The sequence below is a fragment of the Nothobranchius furzeri genome, chromosome 18 (assembly GCF_043380555.1).
Source record: "Nothobranchius furzeri strain GRZ-AD chromosome 18, NfurGRZ-RIMD1, whole genome shotgun sequence".
Taxonomy (NCBI): Eukaryota; Metazoa; Chordata; class Actinopteri; order Cyprinodontiformes; family Nothobranchiidae; genus Nothobranchius; species Nothobranchius furzeri.
Genome location: NC_091758.1, coordinates 6,387,664 through 6,408,240, shown reverse-complemented (window position 1 = coordinate 6,408,240; position 20,577 = coordinate 6,387,664). Strand labels below are relative to the sequence as shown.

At 40.5% G+C, this 20,577-nt stretch overlaps 1 protein-coding gene across 1 annotated transcript; it reads left to right on the top strand.

The window, feature by feature from the left end:
- Positions 1 to 4,386: 4,386 nt before the first annotated feature.
- LOC129166924 (uncharacterized) lies at positions 4,387 to 19,559 on the top strand. The gene is made up of 7 exons (XM_054750615.2): positions 4,387 to 5,668; positions 5,853 to 5,899; positions 13,253 to 13,786; positions 15,130 to 15,285; positions 15,357 to 15,568; positions 18,454 to 18,767; positions 18,875 to 19,559. Exons 2-7 carry the CDS (start codon positions 5,895 to 5,897, stop codon positions 19,073 to 19,075), a joined length of 1,422 nt encoding a protein of 473 aa, XP_054606590.2. The 5' UTR covers positions 4,387 to 5,668; positions 5,853 to 5,894; the 3' UTR covers positions 19,076 to 19,559.
- Positions 19,560 to 20,577: the final 1,018 nt, after the last annotated feature.

Here is a 20,577-nt window from a genome sequence, read left to right as displayed (position 1 = left end):
ACTTTTACATTTATTTCCAGTTGTACGTACCCACTTATTAAACGTTTTTACTGAATTTGTCTGGTCTTAAATTCAGTTATTTGTAAACATATTTTAATGTTTTTTTTAATATCATTTCCAGATCTATATCAAGTGATTAAATATTTTTTTTCTTAGGGCTTGTCTTTTCAGAAGTCACCACAGCCAATCGTCTGTCTCCATTTAGCACTTTCTTCTACGTCTACCACCGTCACACACTTTACTTAATTTCCTCTTTAACCACATCCATAAATGTTAGTTTTGGTCTTCCTCTCAGTCACCTGCCTGATGGCTCCAACCTCAGCATCTTTCTATGTTTGTCATCACTGTCTCTCCTCTGGACATGTCCAAACAGCTAAGTCTGGTCTTTCTGATTGTTATCACATATCACATCTCACTGGCCACACCTCTTTTCACACTGTCTATAGCTTTGGACCATAGAGCCTTAGTAATTAAAATACTTTACCTTTTTTACTTCTACTCACAGTAACATCACCAGTACTCATCACCACCTCTCTAGCTTCTTCTCTACCTGCACCCTGCTCTCACTGCAGATTATGTCATCTGCAAACACCATGGAGACTCTTGCATAACTTAATTTATCAGCCTTTCCATCACCAAAGCAAGCATGAATAGAGATTCCCACCTCCACCTTGAACTCTTCTGTCACTCCTACAGCACACGCTCTGCACCACTCTAACAGACGTCTCTGCCACTCCAGACCTCATGAACCACAGCTATCTCAGCACATCATACACTTTCTCTAAATCTACAAAGATAAAATTCACATCATTCTGCTCTTTGTACCTCTCCATCAGCATCCTTAAAGAAAAAGTAGCATGTAGTACACTTTCTTTGCATCAAACCATTCTGATTATGACCTAACCCATAGCTTCCACCATTGTTTCCCAGAGCTTCACCTTATGTCTCATTAGCTTTGTTCTTCTGTATTTCCCACAGGTCTGTAAGCCATCTCTGTTGATATCTTTTAATGAAATAAAGTGAAATTATTAAAAAAGCAACAGAAAATAATCTTTTAGAGTTTGATGAGGGGTGAATTGGGCTCTTTGGAACAGGCCTGAGGGCACCTTATAGCGGTGTTTCCCAAACCTTGGTCATCAAGGCACACTGTCCTGCATGTTTTCAATGTAACATCAGTGTTTCCCTGCTGCCACAAACCTGACTTAAATGAAAGAGTGATTAACATGCATCTGCAGCACTTCATGTCTTGGCCAGAACTCCCTTGGTTTTTAATCTCAATAGGACCTTCCTGTTTAAATAAAGAATAAAAGAAAAATGTCCTCCTCAGAAGGCAATGTAAATCATGTGTACTGAAGCAGAGACATGGAAAACATGCAAGTCAGCGTGTCCTGTGGACCAGGGTTGGGAAACATGACCTTATAGGGTTCCTGGGGCACCAGGTTGGTGACCCCTGTTTCAGAGCTTGTTACAATACAATAATACTTTGTTATTACAATCTCTAGCCTAAAAATCTAGACATACTGTTTCAGTAGTAAACACCTATATATTCACATATATAGGATGGTTTTCTAGGCCAGTACTCCTCTACATGCCCTAATGTTTTTGGAATTGTTTTAAAGCTGCCCATGTATTCTAACACAAGTCGTTTGTTTGTGAAGCACTGTGTCTCTGAATTAGAGACCGTGAGAACATGAGAAATTTTATTTATGAATGTGTGTGTAGGTTTAATAATGAGATGTTTAAAGTTTGATTTTCAGTGACACCAGACATACATCTGGTTATTCAAAATATAGGATTAAGTCTTATGTGTTATACGTTTTTGACCGTTTTTTTTAAATGTATTTCATGCTAGTTTTTTTTCTGTACCTGTAATGCATTGTATGCTATTTCAAACTGTAACAGTGTGTAAAGTTCGTCATAAGTGCCCACAGTTTACAGTGCATGTCAGTGCACAAACCAAGTGTGAGGTCAAGGCACAAATATGGAGAAGGTTACAGACCATTTTCTGCTGCTTAGAAGGTCTCAGTGAGCACAGTAGCCTCCAAAGTAAAAGGTTGGAAACCACCAGGGGCCTCATTTATAAATCTGGAGTTTGGCCAATAGGCATCTGAAGGACTCTCAAGACCAAGAGACCAAAATTCTCTGGTCTGATGTGACAAAGATTGAACTCTTAGGTGTGAATGCCAGGCGTGGTTTTGTATGAAACCAGGCACCACTCATCAACATGTAAATACCATAAATACAGTGACGCATGATAGTGGAAAAATCATGCTGAGGGAAGATTTATAGCAGCAGGAACTGGTTGACTGGTCAGGATAGAGTAAAATATTGTTTCAGCAAAGTACAGAGGCATCATGAATGAAAACCTGCTCCAGAATACGTTTGACCTCAGACTGGGGCAACACTCTCAGAAGTACAATGACACTGAGCACACAGCCAGGATACAAAGGATTGTTCTCAGGACAACTCAGTGAATGTCCTGGAGTGTCCCAGCCAGAGCCCAGAATCAAATCTAATTGAACATCTCTGAAGAGATCTTAAATGGCTGTACCAATGCTGAGAATTCTAATTTGAGATGTGCTGCAAAGAGGAACAGGCCAAACTGCCTGTTATATCACATTTTTTTGTAGCAGTGATGGTTGTACAATGTACTACACTCCACTCCCTGAATGTCCACTAGTAACAGTTGTTTATCTATATATTCCCTTGTGGAAATCCACTATCCATAACTCTGTGTGCTATAGACTGAGCGTTTAGTGCAGGGGTTCTCAATACTGGTCCTGGAGGGCATATATCCAGCATGTTGTAGTTGTTGCCCTGCTTCAACACACTTTAATTTAATCAACAGGAGATTAAAGACGATGCTGATAAGCCGCTGAAAAAACCACTGAATCAAGTGTGTTGGAACAGAGGAACAACAAAAACATGCTGGATAACAGGAGGAATATTGAAAACCACTGGTTTTGTTTATGACCAAAAATTTTCTTAATGCTAATTACATGACAAAATATTATACGTTGTATGTGAGTAGTACCAGTCAAGCATAAACATTTTTGATGAAGAAGAAGAAGAAAAATCAAACATTCTGATTAAAGATAAATAAACATCTGATGTAGCTTTTTTCTTTCTAACTGTTCACTTTTGGTACAAGTTTTGATTTGGTTTTTATTTTAGAAAACAGCAACAACAAAACCCACAGATTTAAATATGACTAAATGTGACTAGTTGAATACTCAAACATTTATTATTGAATTGCATGTAATATAAATCAAACTAGCTAAACTAATAATGCCCGTTAACTGTTTTCCGCACTACTGGTAGCAGAGCCTTGTACAGACATCGTATAGGTAGACGCCCCATAGACTGGCGCTGCCGCAGTGGGCGGCCACCATTTTAGATGGGTCTCAATTTGACCCCACTGCATTCATTTATACTGAGTAAGGTGCTTATAAAAAACACATTTTATCAAGCTTTTGCACAAAACCATACACAAGATATGGCATGACAATTAAAATTTTCATAGAAGTAAACAAATTAAATTTAAATACATTTAAATATAAAATTCTATCAGGTAGGCTAGAGAGGTCCCTATTAATCCCACGTGATCTGTTTTCTCACACAGGTTGTTTGAACCGTAGGCTGCACAGAAATGGACATAGTTGCCCACTCTGCTTTGACTTTGGAGAGTGAGGAGACCCATTCAGTATGGCGGTGTCGGTACAGGATCTGCTCGGGTGCAGGATCGGCTCGGGGTCCTTCGACTGCCGATGACGTCAAAGTAGTTGATTGGCTGAACATGAAGCTTACGGAAGTTACGTTACGTTATGATTTTGATTGGTCAGAACAAATTTGCGGTCGTAGCCTTAGCGGTTGTAGTCCTGTAGTCCAAAAATCAACACTTTTTGGAGAAAATATGTTTGAATTTCTAAATGAAATGTTAAATATAAGCTAATGATAAACGGTGACCCTCAAAAGCTCTTGATGTTGATGAAATGGGGCAAAATAAAATATAAGAACTTTATTGAAAGACACCAAGCGACATTTTGAGTCAAAGAATGTATTTAGATAACAACTAAGGAAATATACAGACGAACTCCACATCAATACAAACAGATGTGGCTTCACATTTAAGAACTGTTCTATTTTTTGTCAGTCCGATGTTGGTTTTATGCAGTTTCACATTCTTTACAAAACAAAGATAATATGGTGTTTTATTAACAAATTACAATTATAAAGAAATCATTTAGGTTTCAACAAACAAGAATTTATTAACAAAACTACTGATGTATTGTGTGTGAAAGCCGAGTAGATTTGCAGTAATGTGACGTCATCGGCAGTCGAAGGACCCTGAGCTATTCTGCGAGGTCTGCAAAACTGTTTTATTTGGAATAACTGCAATATTATTTATAAAAATAAAACTATTTTTTTAAATAACTGGTTTAATAATGGAATCATCTTGGTTAGCCAGTTATTTGATGAAAAAGGGCTTTTATACAATTACTCTGAATTCCTTAGGAAATACAATATACCAATAACGCCTAGAGAATTCTCAATAGTGTTTGATGCCATCCCATCCGGTCTGTCTATGTTGTTCAGATGCTCACACAGCGCTCCACTACCAGTCAGTCGCCCGGATGTGTTACATTCTTCTCTTGGCAACGTTTGTTTTTCCTCGCATAAGTCGGTGAATAGAAAAATAAGAACTCTCTTTCAGGATACAATGATTTCTGTTCCATCAACTATATCTTATTGGGCTAATTTTGTAACAGATATTTAATGGAAAAAAGTTTGGACCTTACCACAAAAATTTCTTTTAACGAACAAAGTTAAAGAGATTACATTTAAATTGATTCACAAGTTTTACCCTACCAAACAATATTTGTCAGAATTTATAGCTGATATAAATGTAAGTTGTACCTTTTGTCAAGAGCAACCTGAAACAGCTTCTCACTTGTTCTGGTCATGTAAATTTACAAGTAAATTCTGGAAGGACTTCCACAAGTTAGTTTATTAATGACTCTGTTCTCCCTAACTTTCAACTATACTACAAATATGTTATTTTTGGTCTTCATAATTTTAATAAGAAGGACAACGATGCTTTCTTCTTTGTAAATATGTTTTTATTTTTGGCTAAATTTCACATACACAAGAGCAAAGTCCTCGGCAAAAAACCTGAACTTCTTGTATTAAAAATGGAACTTGAACAATATATAAGGACGATCTCCTCATCAAAAAACACCAAGGCTCTTAAGTCTGTTAACATTTGCAACCATCTGAAACTGTTCGATTGACTTGACCTCTTCCAAACCTTTCTTTTATTTATTTATTTATTTATTTATTTATTTATTTATTTGTTTATTTATTTATTTTCCTTTTTTCTCCATGTCTCCATTATTTGTCATTCTTCGTTGTAATACCACAATGGTATACTTTATGTGTTGGTTTCATGTCTTACAATTGTATGTTGAAAATGTGCTAAATAAAGTTATATTTAAAAAAAAAATTCTGCGAGGTCTGCACCCGAGCAGATCCTGTGCCGACAGCGGCAGCCTTGCACATGCGCAACAGCTCAGTACTTACACCAGACTGCTCGCTCACGAGTAACAACGGTTGATTATCTTTCTTCGTTTGGAAACACGCTCATGGGTATCAAGTTGTAACTAACACGGTGAGTAAAAGTAGTATTTCAGTTTTTAACAATGATTGACATTACTTTTTCCAATTATTTCCTTTATGCGCTGCTGAAAATTATGACGTTAGCTAGAATTGTTAGCTAGCTACACGATGACCCTCAGTATGTACCGTTTCAAAATAAGTTTCAAGCAACATTAACACGTGTCTTTGTATTTTAGTGGATTGTTTTGTGTAACTCGGCACGTACTGCGAAAAAAGTCATGAGGTGAGTCAAACTGTGTAACATGTTATATTTGTTGTTCACTAAGTTGTTGTTGTAGTAAACATTCTATACACATTCTTTGTTATTGCTAATTCCCAGTCCTTTTTTCTGTGTTGGACCACTAACTTTTATCTGATTTAGTTTTAAACAATATACATTAGCAGATGTACTACATTTTCATATGAAGCTGAAGTTGGTTTACAATTAGAATCAGAATCAGATTGATTGCCATGTAGGTGAGAGGCTCATCTACTAGGAATTTGTTTAGGTGGCAAGGTGCAAACTTAAATTCAAATCAAAGTCAGGTCAGACTGTATGTACATTAGGATACATCCACTAATCAGAAAAGAGAAATAGCCATAAAGAAATCATTAGCGTAGGAATGTGGGTGACCAGGGTATAGGGCTGAACAATTTTAGGAAAAGATTGAATTGCAATTTTTCTAGCAGAAATTGTGATTTCGGTTCAATTCACGATTTTCTGCAAACAACGGTCCAAGCCTGCCAAGCCATCCTGTAGATTAAGTGAAAAGATGGTCTAAATTCGGATCTAGTACAACAAATCATTCACATTAAAATTTACTATTTAATCATACAATAAAAACAGTTAAAGATATTCAAATTTTCTCTCATTATCTTTTTTTTAATGCGTGCGTGCGTGCGTGTGTGTGTGTGTGTGTGTGTGTGTGTGTGTGTGTGTGTGTGTGTGTGTGTGTGTGTGTGTGTGTGTGTGTGTGTGTGTGTGTGTGTGTGTGTGAAGCAACTTGTGCTTGTGATTTTTATCTAGAGAGGAGATTTATAAAAACATGTTCTACTCCAAAAATGCATGGAGGAAATCTGTAGGTAGAAATAGCTTTTAAATGTATTAAATAAAAAATGCACAGTTTTCCCTGCATTACCGCTGCAGGCTGGCTGCATGTTTTCTAAGCCGTCTGATATTTTTTCCTCACTAAAACGTCAGCTCTGTGACAGAGATGCACGCATTCTGACGCCTTAGCTTGTTTGAACAAACTTGTGCCTTCATAAACATTCAAACCATTTTTAAAAGAGAAGTTGAGCTTAAAGTGCGCAACTCCGCACTCGCGCTGATGAAGCATAAACCAAGCTTTAGAAATCAGTCTGAACCTGCACCGACGTGGGAGGAGTGTCTCTCTCCCTTAAGCCTGGTTCATGCTTCTCCGTCAGCTCCGCAAGGGACAGACACGCACGGATTGACGGAAGCGTTTTGCTCTCATACTTCTCCGTCTCCTGGGGAACGTTGCAAAGCAATTGCCCAGCAGGGCAACAGAGGGCGTAGCGCTGTTCTGTGGTATCCTGTCATGTATCGGTCCAAGATAGTGTGTTTATATTGTGTTTTTTGTGTATATAAGAGACTTTTAACACGGACATATTTGTCTCTCATTCTCCCACCGCTTCATGCGCTCCCCACCTCTAAACCCACGTTTCCTGTCATTTCCGTCCACAAATAAAACGCTTGCTGCGTATCTTTTCACTCCTCCAGTCACGGGAGGATGAAACGTTCATATTTTTAGAGTTTTTTCGCGAGGTATTCTTCAAGCTTCTCCGTGTCTGCCGCTAGTTATCCTCGGCTCTCTTTGCAATGGCGGCGCTGTAAACAACAGCAGCGTCCTGACCAATCACAAGCTTGCGTAATCCGTCTCGTTCGACAGATGTTTAAAAAAGTGGGCTCGACTCCGTACGTACTTGCGTGCCTGCCGGAGCCCTACGCAAGGACGGATAATGGCGTTGCGTGTCTCCGCACTGACGCAGACGGAGAAGCAAAAATCAGGCTTTACTCAACTACGTTCTCTCTCTCTGTCCCCGGCTCACCAACGGTGCCATTATTACCGGCTCTAGCAGCGCTGTGTGTGGAAACATAAAACAGGGAAAATAACATGAACATGCAGCTCTGGCATCTGTGGAGTTGGGCTCGGCTCTGGACGGTACTCCCCACCCCCTCCCTCGCGCTGGCCTTTGCCGCCACCATAACATGGGGAAAACCCCGGATGTAAAAAAAAAGTGACACAACTGATCCTGGATCAGTCAAAACCTCTAAAACCGCAGCTTTGACGGTCACGTGATCGTGCTGTTTGAAATCGCTATTTCGGTCCAAAAACAATAGATCGTTCAGCCCTACCGGGGCATTTGTGTGTGTTTTGGCCATTCATTTGTTGTTCAGGAGCCTTATAGCAGAGGGGAAGAAGCTGTTTTTGTGGTGTGAGGTTCTAGACTGTAAGGGCCTGAACCTCCTCCCTGAAGGTAGGGTTTCAAACTGTCCATGACCAGGGTGAGAGGGGTTAGCTGTTATTCGACCTGCACGTTTCAGAACCCTGGAGTTGTACAGGTCATGTACTGATGGAAGGCTGCATCCTATTACTTTCTACACTGAGTGCACTACCCGTTGCAGTCTTTGTATGTCTCTGGCAGTGGCTCCTGTGTACCACACAGTGATGGAGGAGGTGAGTACTGATTTGATGATGGCCATGTAGAACTGGATCATCATGGCATGCAGAGCTTCCTCAGTTGATGCAGAAAGAACGTCCTTTGCTGGGCCTCCCTGATGAGGGTATTGATGGACCCCTCCCTCTTTGGTGGACCCAAGGAAGCGAAAGGAGTTCACGGTTGAAATCTGGATGTCTGTGTCATGGTTATTCTGGGCAGTGGAGCTGGTGTTCTCCTGAAGTCTACAATCATCTCCACTGTCATCTGCTCGTTCAGCTCTAGGTTGTTGTTTCTGCACCAGCATGGCACTCCACCTCTCCTCTGTATGCAGACACATCCCCATCTGAGATAAGGCCAATGAGGGTGGTGTCTTGACCAGTTTTATCGTGTGGCAGTTAGAGGTGCAGCAGTTAGTTTAGAGGGAGAAGAGTAGAGAGAGGACACAGCCCTGGGGGGTTCCAGGGGGTTCCAATGTTGGTGGTTCGGGTGTCTGAGACTTTTTCCCAGCCTCACGTTCTGTATCCTATCTGTCAAAGTCTGTGATCCACTGGATAGATGGGGTTGGGCACGTTCAGCACAGATAGCTTGTCCTGAAGGAGAGCTGGGCAGACCTTGTTAAATGCTGAGCTGAAGTCTACAAATATTGTCCTTGCATTTATTGTCCTTGATTAGGAAAGGGCAATTCCAAGCAAATTTTCCACTCCATGATCATTCTAATCTACTCCTATTATTAAACTATAACACCTAGACTTCAAACCTGGGGCCTCATTTATCAACCGTACTTACACACAGATCTGTGTGTATTAACTAATTTACGCATTGTTTAGCATTCGTCATTTTGTACTCGTGCGTGAAAAAGTTTCTAAGGATAAGAAAACTTCTAACCATTCGTAGGAACAGCATCTAGTAGTAGAATGGGTGAACAGGGTCTCAGTCGTTCACACATTTTGAAAAACGTGCATTCCTATTTCACAATCATACATGCATTGTCAAGGTAACTAACTCAAAAGAATGACTCCTTAAAGCAGGGGTGCCAAATCCTGGTCCTGGAGGGCAGGTATCCTGCATGTTTTAGGCCTAGTTCACACGTAGCCGGGTTTTTTAAAAAAACGAATATCCGCCCCTCCAAAAACTTGCATCCACACCACCTCGTTTAAAAAAAAAGCTCTGTCCACACGTACCCGGATAAATACGTTGTTAAGGACATGCCAGACCTGTAGGCGGCAGTACTTCCCCCGTTCTTAACCTCGTCCTTCGTCTGTGGTCTTCCGCAAGGAGCAGTAATTCCGCTTGCAAAAACAAACAAGCAAAAAGCGCTTGGACAATTGATAAAGCGAGCGCAGCTCTGAGGGCATCCATGCTGTCGGCTAGTGTAAACACAGGTCGCACACGTGATGTCAGCATTTTTTTGTCGCGGAAAGTGACGTTGCAGACCTTAAAACTCCGGTTTTGTCCGTCTACACGCAGACACCCAAAACGGAGAAAACTCAGATCTTCACTTTGGCCGGAGTTTTTAAAAAGATCCGTTTTTGTGTGAAAAAACTCCGTTTTCGTGTGGATGACAGGCCAAAACGTAGAAAAATATCTACGTTTTGGCAGATCCCCGGCTACATGTGGACAGGGCCTTAGTTTGAACTCTGTTTCAACACATCTGATTTCAATCAGCAGCTAATTAATAGGCTTCTGCAGAGCCTGATGAGCTTCTGCACAGGTGTTTCAACACTGATTCAAGTGTGTTGGAGCAGAAAAACCACAAAACCTGCTGGATACCGGCCCTCCAGGACCAGGATTAGGCACCCCTGCGGCTTAAAGGGAGAATATGCATTTTTGTATTGCTTTTAGCACCCCCATTGGTAGAGGCAAAAGCTAAACCTATTTCCTCGCAGTCCGCTAAACTAGTATGCCCACCCCTGCTCTGCGCCTCTCAGTGGGGGCAATTCCAGAGTGGTAGAGTGTCCATCCCCTCTTAAGGAAACTGGTTCCGGAGCCAGAGCCATGTGTCGAGGTGAGTCTGACTATATCTACTCAAAACCTCTCAACCTCTCACACCAACTCAGTAGAGGTGCTGAAAAAAATCGATTCAAGTCTTAATCGGGTATTCTTATTTATAAAGGTTCAGAATCGATTCCAGGAACTCAAATTTTTGGCATGTTACAGGTTTGATATGCACTTTTGTATGTTTTTTGGTCTTTGTTAGGAGAGTCAGTACTCCATTTACTTTTGTGGTCCCATAAATTGGGATGATTTATTTTTGAATCTGCTGAAAAGTGGGGACTAGAATGTCATTTTTTTCCATACTCAGAAATTTGAGATATTCTCATATTTATTTTCTAAGTTGATAAGTGAGTACTCAGGATTACTCATGTGTTTATTTTAAGTTATTGATAAATGAGAGAACACATTTTCCTTTGTAAGAAATCTGAGGCACTTTTTTTAAACAGGTTGAAGACTCAAATGTTAAACATGTTTCCAGAGTTACTTAAAAAGTATTTGACTGTATTATTTTCAAAGCTACTGTTAGGTAACTAAAGATTTGTTATATTTTACAAGATAAGCAAAAAAAAAAAGTTGCCATTTGGTCTAAAGATTGTTTCTGTTTACAGTTTTAGAATCACTTTATTTTACTTGTAAATTAGCTTTTTTTTTTTTGCATGACCAGTTTAAAGTAAAATAAAAAAATTCCCATAGCTTTAACTAACTTGCACAACAAAGTAGTTAATCCTGGAGCTGAGACTCTTTGTTAATATTGATTGTGAATCGATTTAAATCGAGAATTTATTCTGAATCGAATCGGCACCCCGAGAATCTGAATCGAATCAAATTGTGAGTTGCTTTAAGATTCACATCCCTACAACTCAGGCTTCTTACCCACCATGGGTAACCCACGTACCGAGAGCCAGCTTCTGTAGCTGAGATCAGACTGCCAAGGTCCCCATCTTCGGCTACCACCCATCACACATTGCACCCAACCCCTTTGGCCCCTCCCACAAGTGGTGAGCCTATGGCAGGGCTATTCAGTTCCGGGCCTCGAGGGCCAGTATCCAGCATGTTTTACTTTTAACCCTGCCTCAACACAACTGATTTCAATCAGCAGGTGTAACTTCCAAAAGGGTCAATTTTCACCTATATATTGATCAACATAATAACCTTTCATCTACAGCATAAATCCACTTTCTAAATGGCCTATAGAAATGGAACACTGTCCATTTATATTATCATAAGAGGTCTTCGGGCTGCTCTTTGTCTGATCCCTCACCTAGGACCTGTTTGCCATGGGTGACCCTACCAGAGGCATAAAGCCTCAGACAACATAGCTCCTAGGATCATTGGCACACTCAAACCCCTCCACCACAGTAATGTGGCAGCCCAGAAAGAGGTATCGTTTCAGTATTATTTGGAAGTAGATGGGCGTGACTTTGGCTCCCTACACCCTTCTTGTAGTAGCTGGCACAAACGTTGCAGAGTTATAATAATTGGAAGTAAGAGTGTCCAATGTGGCAGTGTTTGGTGTTGTAGCAGTGTATTTGTGTGAAACATTCAGGCGGTCCCTTTCAGTAAAACAACTCAGGAAAAAGTCTGCGTACATGTTTAAAGGGGCATTATGGAAGTTTGACAGCCAAAACATGTATAGAAATAATAAAGTTCTTCTTCATACATTCTCCTGCAATGACCTGGTCCTGTAGAATGAGCCCTGGCATTTTTACTGTGATTGCCTGTTTTTCTGTAAAATCACAGAAAAAGAGAGATGCTCGGGTCGAGCAGGCTGCTTCATGCGCGTTCACGCTCAGGCATAGCCCGTAGCATTTGCTATCCGTAGCTTTAGCAGCAGAGAGAGAGGCAGTGCCACTTTGTCGCTGTTCCTAACGCCTAGTGACAAAGCTAGCTACATTTCTGAGGACCCTTAGCTACTTTCTGTAGAACTTTCTTCTAGATATTTCCTGCAAATTAGCAACAAAATAGCCATTTTCGCTCCGAACCGTTCTTTGGATTGATGTTGTTTCAGCTGTCATCAAGGATATAAAAGTTACAGATACACCAAATGTTACTGGCACGTAGCTCACCCTGTAAGATGTCTGACTCTCATGCAGAAGTCCTGGGTTCGATTCTGGGTGTGAACACAATTTATTTGGAGTTTCTTTTTTACATTAATGGTATACTTTTTTACAGTAAAACGCCCAAATTTTTATTTGAGACTCGCCGAACGGCGTTGAATTCACAGATAAAAAAGATGTGGGTTCAACTTTCATTTTGGAACAATTTTTCAAGCAAGGGAAGGGAATGATCTGAGCATGCAGGACTGACCCATCATAAACCTTTGTCGGCTGTGCTGAAGAGAAAGGTACAGAACCAAACTATTTAATTAATTAGCTGCACGTTCTCCTGTCCTCTGTCCTCCGGGCCCCACACACACACACACACACACCACACACTGCACGTTCGGCCGGCCGACGAGAAAGTGCAGCTGCAGAGACAGAGGCACATTATTTTTATTAATTTGTTGTGTTCTTCTGTCCTCCGGGGCACACACACGGGACTGTCTCAGCTGTTATTTTCATGAAGGAGTGTGCACGTACAGCATGCGCGCCTCGTGCACGAGCCTACTATTGAAGCTGCCGTTATGCTTTTGGCCTGAGGGGGCAATCGCGAGCATAAAAATTCAAAAGTCAGAAAAGTCCCTTTAATTTAAATAAATATGCTCGAAAGCAATTCTTACTTTTTGTTTTATCATTGCAATATTAGAGCCAAAAAATGTAATATTTTGATGGTATTTATATTTGTGAATTGAATGGAAATCACATTCTGCCATAAAAATCAAAATAGGATATTTTCCTAAATTATGTGGTATTGTTTAAGTGTAGGCTGTTTCTGATCTTTACTGTTTAACAGTTAATAACATAACTTTCTGTGTTTACAGTCAGTATGGCATTTCAATGGCTGCATCACGAGTAACAGCGCTGCTCAATTCAGTCAGCCAAAGCCTTTCTCAGCAACATTCCACTGAAAATGCAGACTATGCTTGCTACCAGCTGGACTGCATCATAAGGCTTTTAGGAAGATACTCAGACCTGTTTGTGAATGCTGACCAGGCCTTACAGAAGCTGGAAGAAGCATGTCACCTTTTGGAAAGTGGATCCCCAACATCAATTACAGGTTTCCGAGTCCCTACAGTAAGGATGGGCAACAGAGGACGCCCAGCATTCATCATAACAGCGGAGCAATTGGAATATTTGCTTAACTTCGACTTTACAATTCAAGACATTGCACGCCTGTTATGTGTCAGCGTAAGGACAATAAAGAGAAGACTGAAAGAGCATGGTCTGTCAGTGCAACAAACTTTCAGTGACATTACAAGTGCAGAGTTACAAGCCATTGTCTCTGCACATCTGGATACAAATCCGAATTCAGGTTACAGAATGGTGAACGGTTACCTGAGGACCATGGGTATCAGGTAAGAATCATGTGACAACTGAGCAAAGTGATCATTATAAATTCCATTATGTTGCTTGTTATAATAGAATAGATAATTAATCCCTTAGGGTGTGAATTCAATTGCAACAGATGCACATACATACACTTAAGAGAAACAAAGGAAGAAAAATATAAGGTTACAGGTAAACACACAAAGGCAGTAAGCTATTATTGCAACCTTCATCCACTATAAACAACATATAAAAAGAAAACTTAGGTTTCCAGAACTATGCAGCACTAAATGTACGTCTGGTATTGCACAACTATTGTACACATACTGAATATTGCATTGATGTTAACTCTTAAAACTTGTGTCGTAGAAACATACAGGTGAAACTGGAAAAATTAGAAAATAGTACAAAACTTAGACTGAGACTGTATAAAGGCTTGGTATCCATGCTTTGGATTCATTTGCTGATTTGAAACATTTTGTCCTAATCCTAATACTCGCACTCCACCCATAGAGTCTTCTGTGAAGTGCACTTGGATAAAGTATGCAGTGAGGCTTTGAAGGTGTAAGCAAGGGAGCTTTATTTGTATAGCACATTTCATACACAGACTATTCAATGTGCTTTCCATTGGCATTAAAATCTACATGACAGAAAATACAATTTAAAAACGACAAAGAAACTAAGGTAAGGTTAAAGGGTGAGCAAAAACAGTGCAGAAGGTGCAGCATAAGAACATTTATTCAAAGACTGATGAAAACATGAGGGTTTTTTATTTTGATTTAAAAGTTTCTAGATTTGAAATGAATAAGCAAGCAGCATTCTTTGTGTGTGTGTGTTTGTGCACGTGCCCGCTCGCTTGTCCCTCCGTCGGCCATGACAGGTGTGTGTGTGTGACTACTACAGACAAATGCATGAGAGTTAGCAGACCTGAAACAGCTTGGTGAACAAATCTCCCCACGTTTGAAAAATGCTAATACTACATTTCCGCTACGCTAAATAATGATTTCTCTATAGAAATACAAAGTCCGACTGGGGGAGGAGAGTAAGTTCTGCACTGTGGAGGGGGGCGTAGTTTACAGCTCCTTCTCCAGATTAAAAGAGACTACCCAAAAACGGCTCATTCTCAAGACTCCTCAGAACAGAGGTAGATGAGGGTCTGTAGAGCAACAATAATGAGGAAATCAGACCAAATACAGTTCGACTGTATTTAGACCCCAACTGAAGGATTTAGATGTAAAAAGGAATTACTTAAAAGCATGTTATGTCTCCTTTAAAATAAGAGTAGATAGTTTCAGTCAATGCAATATTTTATGATGATTAGCTAATTAAATTAACTTGTGTGTGTGTGTGTGTGTGTCCCTTTTTTTAATAGAGTCTCTGAGTCTAGGCTGAGAGAGACGATGCAAACTGTCGACCCTTTTGGTAATCTCCTTCGTGGTCTGTGCTTGAACCCTATTCAACGGCGATCATACTCTGTTCCTGCCCCACTGTCATTGTGGCACTTGGATGGGTACCACAAACTTATTCGGTGAGTAACATCAAAATTGATTCACATGAAACCAATTGTGTACTCCTTCAAGCCTCTCTAATATATTCAAGGTGGAGAATTGTCATTCATGGGTGCATTGACGGCTTCAGCAGAAAGATAATGTACCTTCAGGCTTCCAACAACAACAAGGCTTCAACGGTTCACCAGGCTTTTTTGGGAGCTGTGCAGCAGTTTGGTTTGCCACTCTGTGTCCGCAGTGACAAGGGTGGCGAAAATGTGACTGTGGCCAGATGTATGCTTGAACATCCACTCCGTGGACCAGGTATCTATATTACTCACCATTCCCCACCAAACATTAACTCATTAACTGCCAGCCATTTTCTAATCAGAAAAGCCCATCGCTGACAGCATTTTTTAGCGTTTTCACAGTTTTTTTAACCCTCCCACTGTCCTAATGGGTGTGATCCCGTGAGGAAAGTTGACCATTGAGCAGGGTTGTTGGTTTATCCCTTGAGGTCCACGTGGCAGGGGTGAGGAGTGAGCACCACCTCACCCCTGCCACGTGGACCTCAAGGGATAAACCTTCAATCCTGCTCAATGGTCAACTTTCCTTGCGCGATCACCCATAAAGACAGTGGGAAGGTTAAGAGTCACAGAATTTTGCGCTCTGTCAATGCAAAAACTACCAAAACAAAGCGGAGACTCACCTCTTACATCAGGAAGAATCAGCGCGTTTCGAGCGTTATCCGTTCTTTCATAATTCGCTGTTGAATTGTGATCGGAAGAAGCTTTTCTGGTTCACGCCTTGCTATTTTACAGCAGCGGCCAAAACGATCTCCTAACACATGGATTTTCTGCTTCCTGATCACGTGACGTGTGACGTATGCAGATGAAGATCGGCTTTAGAGCTGAGATGTTAGTTCACATGGAGCGGGGGCTCGTGACGCCCACACACAGGGTCCGAAATTAACACTCGCCAAATGCGAGCAAATTGCTCCATTTGGCGAGTAAATTTTTGAGCTCTACCTGCCACCTGGCGAGTAAATATTTGCACCAAATTAGTTATGTTTATCAGTCATCTTCCATGGATTTCTGATACTCCTCCCGCCTGCATGCAACGTACGCGAAACGTGAACGCCGCATCCAACGTCATTTCCACCTATCCCATTCAATCAGTTTATCAAGTTAGCAGTTAGCTTCGTGTTAAAACTAGCGGTGAAATGTGGCGGTTTTTAACTGGAGTCAGCCAGCCTTCCAAAAGAAAACTTGTCAAACTGGAAGGAAAACCACCAGGACCAGTGGCAACCAGAAGATTTTGTGAAAAGTGGCGAACTGGAGACGGCAGAGTCGTGAGACAATGGCTACATTATGATGGCCACGTAGCGTTGCTGCCTTTCACAGACAACTGTCCCTCGGCATTCTTCAAACATCCAAAAAATGCCCATACTTCCGACTTTGTCTTCTTTGAGGGATAATAAATGTCCCGAGTGCTGCCGTCTCCTCCTTTGGCCATTATTTCAGCTTTAGCTTCAAGAAAGTTTTGGTCGTAAACAACAAAGTACGCATGTGCCGCCGGCAACTTCAGCAGATGATACGGTGGCTGGTAAGGGTCACCGCGCCTACACCGCAGCCACGGTAACCCACCGAGATAATATATTTTTTAAAAACAAGATGGTTATTATTGTCAACTTTTTTACCGGGGTTTACTACTACACCGGTTACCGTGACAACCCTAGCCCTGACACACTTTCAGATATACTCATGGTGCAGCTGTGTTCTCCAGAGATCAAGGACTAGGACCCAAATGAGGCTGTAATGCTTTGGCACAAAGACGGTGTCAGAAGCAGGAGGCCAGACTTCATGGACAGAGAAAACAAGGAGTCTGACTAGATTTCATTGAAAGAGTTCATAAAAACATCTCTAAAAATAAATAAATAAATAAATAAATAAATAGTAAAAATGACAAAAGAGTTGTTTTTCTTATTAATTGATGTTTTAATTATTTTGTCACTCTGTTTGGAATCAACATAATATAGAATAACATGCTTTAGGTAGATCTAAATCATTTAGAATTTTGGCTGGTAAAAAAATATGCTTGGCCGGTAGATTTTCATCATCTACCAGCCAACTTGGCCGGTGAGTAAAAAATTTAATTTCGGACCCTGCCCACACAGTAAATACATGACAATAGTGAACGGTTGGATTTAAAATGACGACTTTTGTCATCAATGGCAGTGAATGAGTTATAAAGACATGGACATCAGCAGCCTACTCTGATCTTTTCATTTTTTTAAATGGCAAAATGACATTGGTAAAAGTTGTACATTTTGGTAATGATAAATTTTCAGTTTACTGCCCTTGTCTAGATAACTTCATTATTATTTAATACAATTTTATCATGTGATACTGCTCATTTTCTTATGTGTAGGTGGCAGCTTTGTGTTTCCATAGGTATGTTCTGTTTTTGTGGAGCGTTTTATGTCATTGTTAAAGTTAAAGTCTCATAGTTAACACACACACTGGTGTGTGATGAAAATTGACCTGTACATTTGAACCATCCCCATGGGGAGTGGTGAGTTGCAGACACGGTCGTGATCGGGAACTATTTGGTGGTTTGACCCCCTAATCCAACACCTTAAAGCAGAGTGTCAAGCAGGGAGGCATTGGGTCCCATTTTCAAAGTTATTGGTATGACCTGGCCAGGATTTGAACCCTAATCTCCCTGTCTCAGGGCAGACATTCTACCACTATGCCACTGAGCTGGTCATCTGTGTGGGGAAACCCCACTGGATTTCATATTGCATGCAGTAATGTTCACATACTGATGGCAACCAATAATTTAAATGTTTTTCTCAATAAAATTAATAAATAAAATTGCCTTTGTAAAGTACAGTACTGGAAAAACCTCATCGTGAACATCCTTTTTTTAAAGACTGGATCATAATTTGTCCACCACACTGCTCATCTGTCTCTCCCCCATCTGCACATAACCCTGTGTGCAAAAATCACGTCACTTTTTTTTGAGTGGCATGGTTCATTCTCAACTTACACCTTTACTGGCTTCAGGGTAAAAAGTGTCTCCATGGTCAATGTTGCAGTGTGGCTAAATTATATTCTCTCTTAATATATTTATGTACATATTTAGACCAAATTCTCCTATAGAGGAAGATGTATAGGTCTTTGTGATAACATGCTTTTTCTTTTTAGAGAGCAGATGTTTCATCACGGGCCGAAGTGTTCATAATCAACGCATTGAGAGGCTTTGGCGTGATTTGTGGCAGTCAGTGGTTTGCAACTACCATGCAGTGTTCCAGTACATGGAAACTACGGGTGCTCTTGATTCTGACAATGAGATCCACCTGCTGTGCCTGCACTACGTAATGATTCCAAGAATCAACGCCCACCTAAATGTCTTCAGAAGAACTTGGGACAGACACCGCATTTCCTCTGCTGGAAACCGCTCCCCTGACCAGCTGTGGATCTCCGGGCAATTGACAAGTGAAGTGGAACCAACTCAACCAGTATGATAAATATATTTGTATTTTTGAGTACTGCTCTGCTTTTACATGTTAAATGTGCAAAAATTTTTGTCATTAATATTGTTTTGAATATTTGTTTGTCCACACAGGTCAGCCTCAGTGAATGGGGCAATGACTTTGAGGGATCTTTACCAGCCTCTGATTCCACTGCTGACATTGTCGTGCCAGAGCATCCAGACTCACTAATACAAAATGTCAACAGATTGTTGGACAGAATAGACCCGTTAACAGCCAGCTCATGTTTTGGAGCAGACTTGTACATGGAAGCACTGCGACTGGCTGAACTTTAATTCTCTTCTTGGTGTTCAAAGTAGTTGCTGTTTTTAGCATCAAAGTAACTTGCTCTAAAAGTGTATAATCAAACTGTAAATGCCTGATTATGTGCTTCACTTGAAAAAAAAATGTCTGTCATGAGCAGGACTTATGATAATGTGTCAACATAAAATTAACATGTATTGATGGCTAAGACACAGATGGGCTGATGACACGTGTGTTCCTTCTTTATTTGTGTTAGTATTGTTTATTTTGGGGGGGGGGGGGGGGTGTTATTGAGACATGAATACTTGTAGCACTATATGAATGTCGTTCCTATACCTTTTTTGAACGAACAACCAGCTTATTAAACAAACTGCACCAAAATGCAAAAATGACTACACATGTCTACAACACTGTTAAACACTAATTTTTATCAGTAAAATATGTGACTTTGTTGTGATGTTGATGAATTTCTTTAACCCTCCCACTGTCTATGGGTGACCCCGCGAGGAAAGTTGACCATTGAGCAGGGTTGATGGTTTATCCCTTGAGGTCCACGTGGCAGGGGTGAGGTGGTGTTCACTCCTCACCCCTGCCACGTGGACCCAAGGGATAAACCATCAACCCTGCTCAATGGTCAGCTTTCCTTGTGGGGTCACACCCATTAGAACAGTGGGAGGGTTAATCTACAAAAACTCTTATTGAAGAAGTGCTACAGTTTTATTGAGCTTTAAATTTTAATACATAAGCAGGTGGTGACTTAAATAGGATACAGGTTGCTGACTAATTAAATAAAGTTCTTTTTCCACTTTTAAAATTCAGGTCAAACTCCAGCTGTTTGTTGTAGTAAAGTTTGACTTACTGTGTGTGGTATAAAGTATAAATTCAGCCATACTCTATTTTTCTTTTGACAAGATCATCTGAGGAGAAAACTTCACATCCCATAACCTTCAGCAGAGACAACAGTAAGTTTAGTGCAACAAAACTATTGTTCCCCTAAGGGAAATGATTATCAGACACATTTTACATATATAGTTTTAATAAAGATAACATCACAATTTTAATAATTACTAACCTGTAATTCAATACAAAGGATTTAAAATTCAGAGATGAAAAGTACATATTAGTTAGCTCTGGCTTTTTCTCTGATATGTGCAAAAAAAAAAAACTATTTAAAAAGAAAACGCCATCAACATGTAATTAATAGAATGGAGTTTACGCAGCACCTGATCAATGCTAACAGGCTGTCAGCTTTACAATATGCTTAAAGTTAATCTGTATAACAGTGTGTTCTGTCAAAGAAGCAACTGTGATTGCTGGTCTCACCGTATGTCATACGTTTAATAAAAGTTAAAACAAACAAAAAAAAAACCCGCATCTAATAGAGTAAGTGACTCTCCGAGACATGCTAATGGCTAGCCTCTCCGATGCTAACGCCAGCCTATCCATGCTAATGGTCCGTCGAGGAGGTAGGAAATCCAGCTAGTGGCCAGCCTAGGCACGCTTATGGCTAGCCTCTCCGATGCTAACGCCAGCC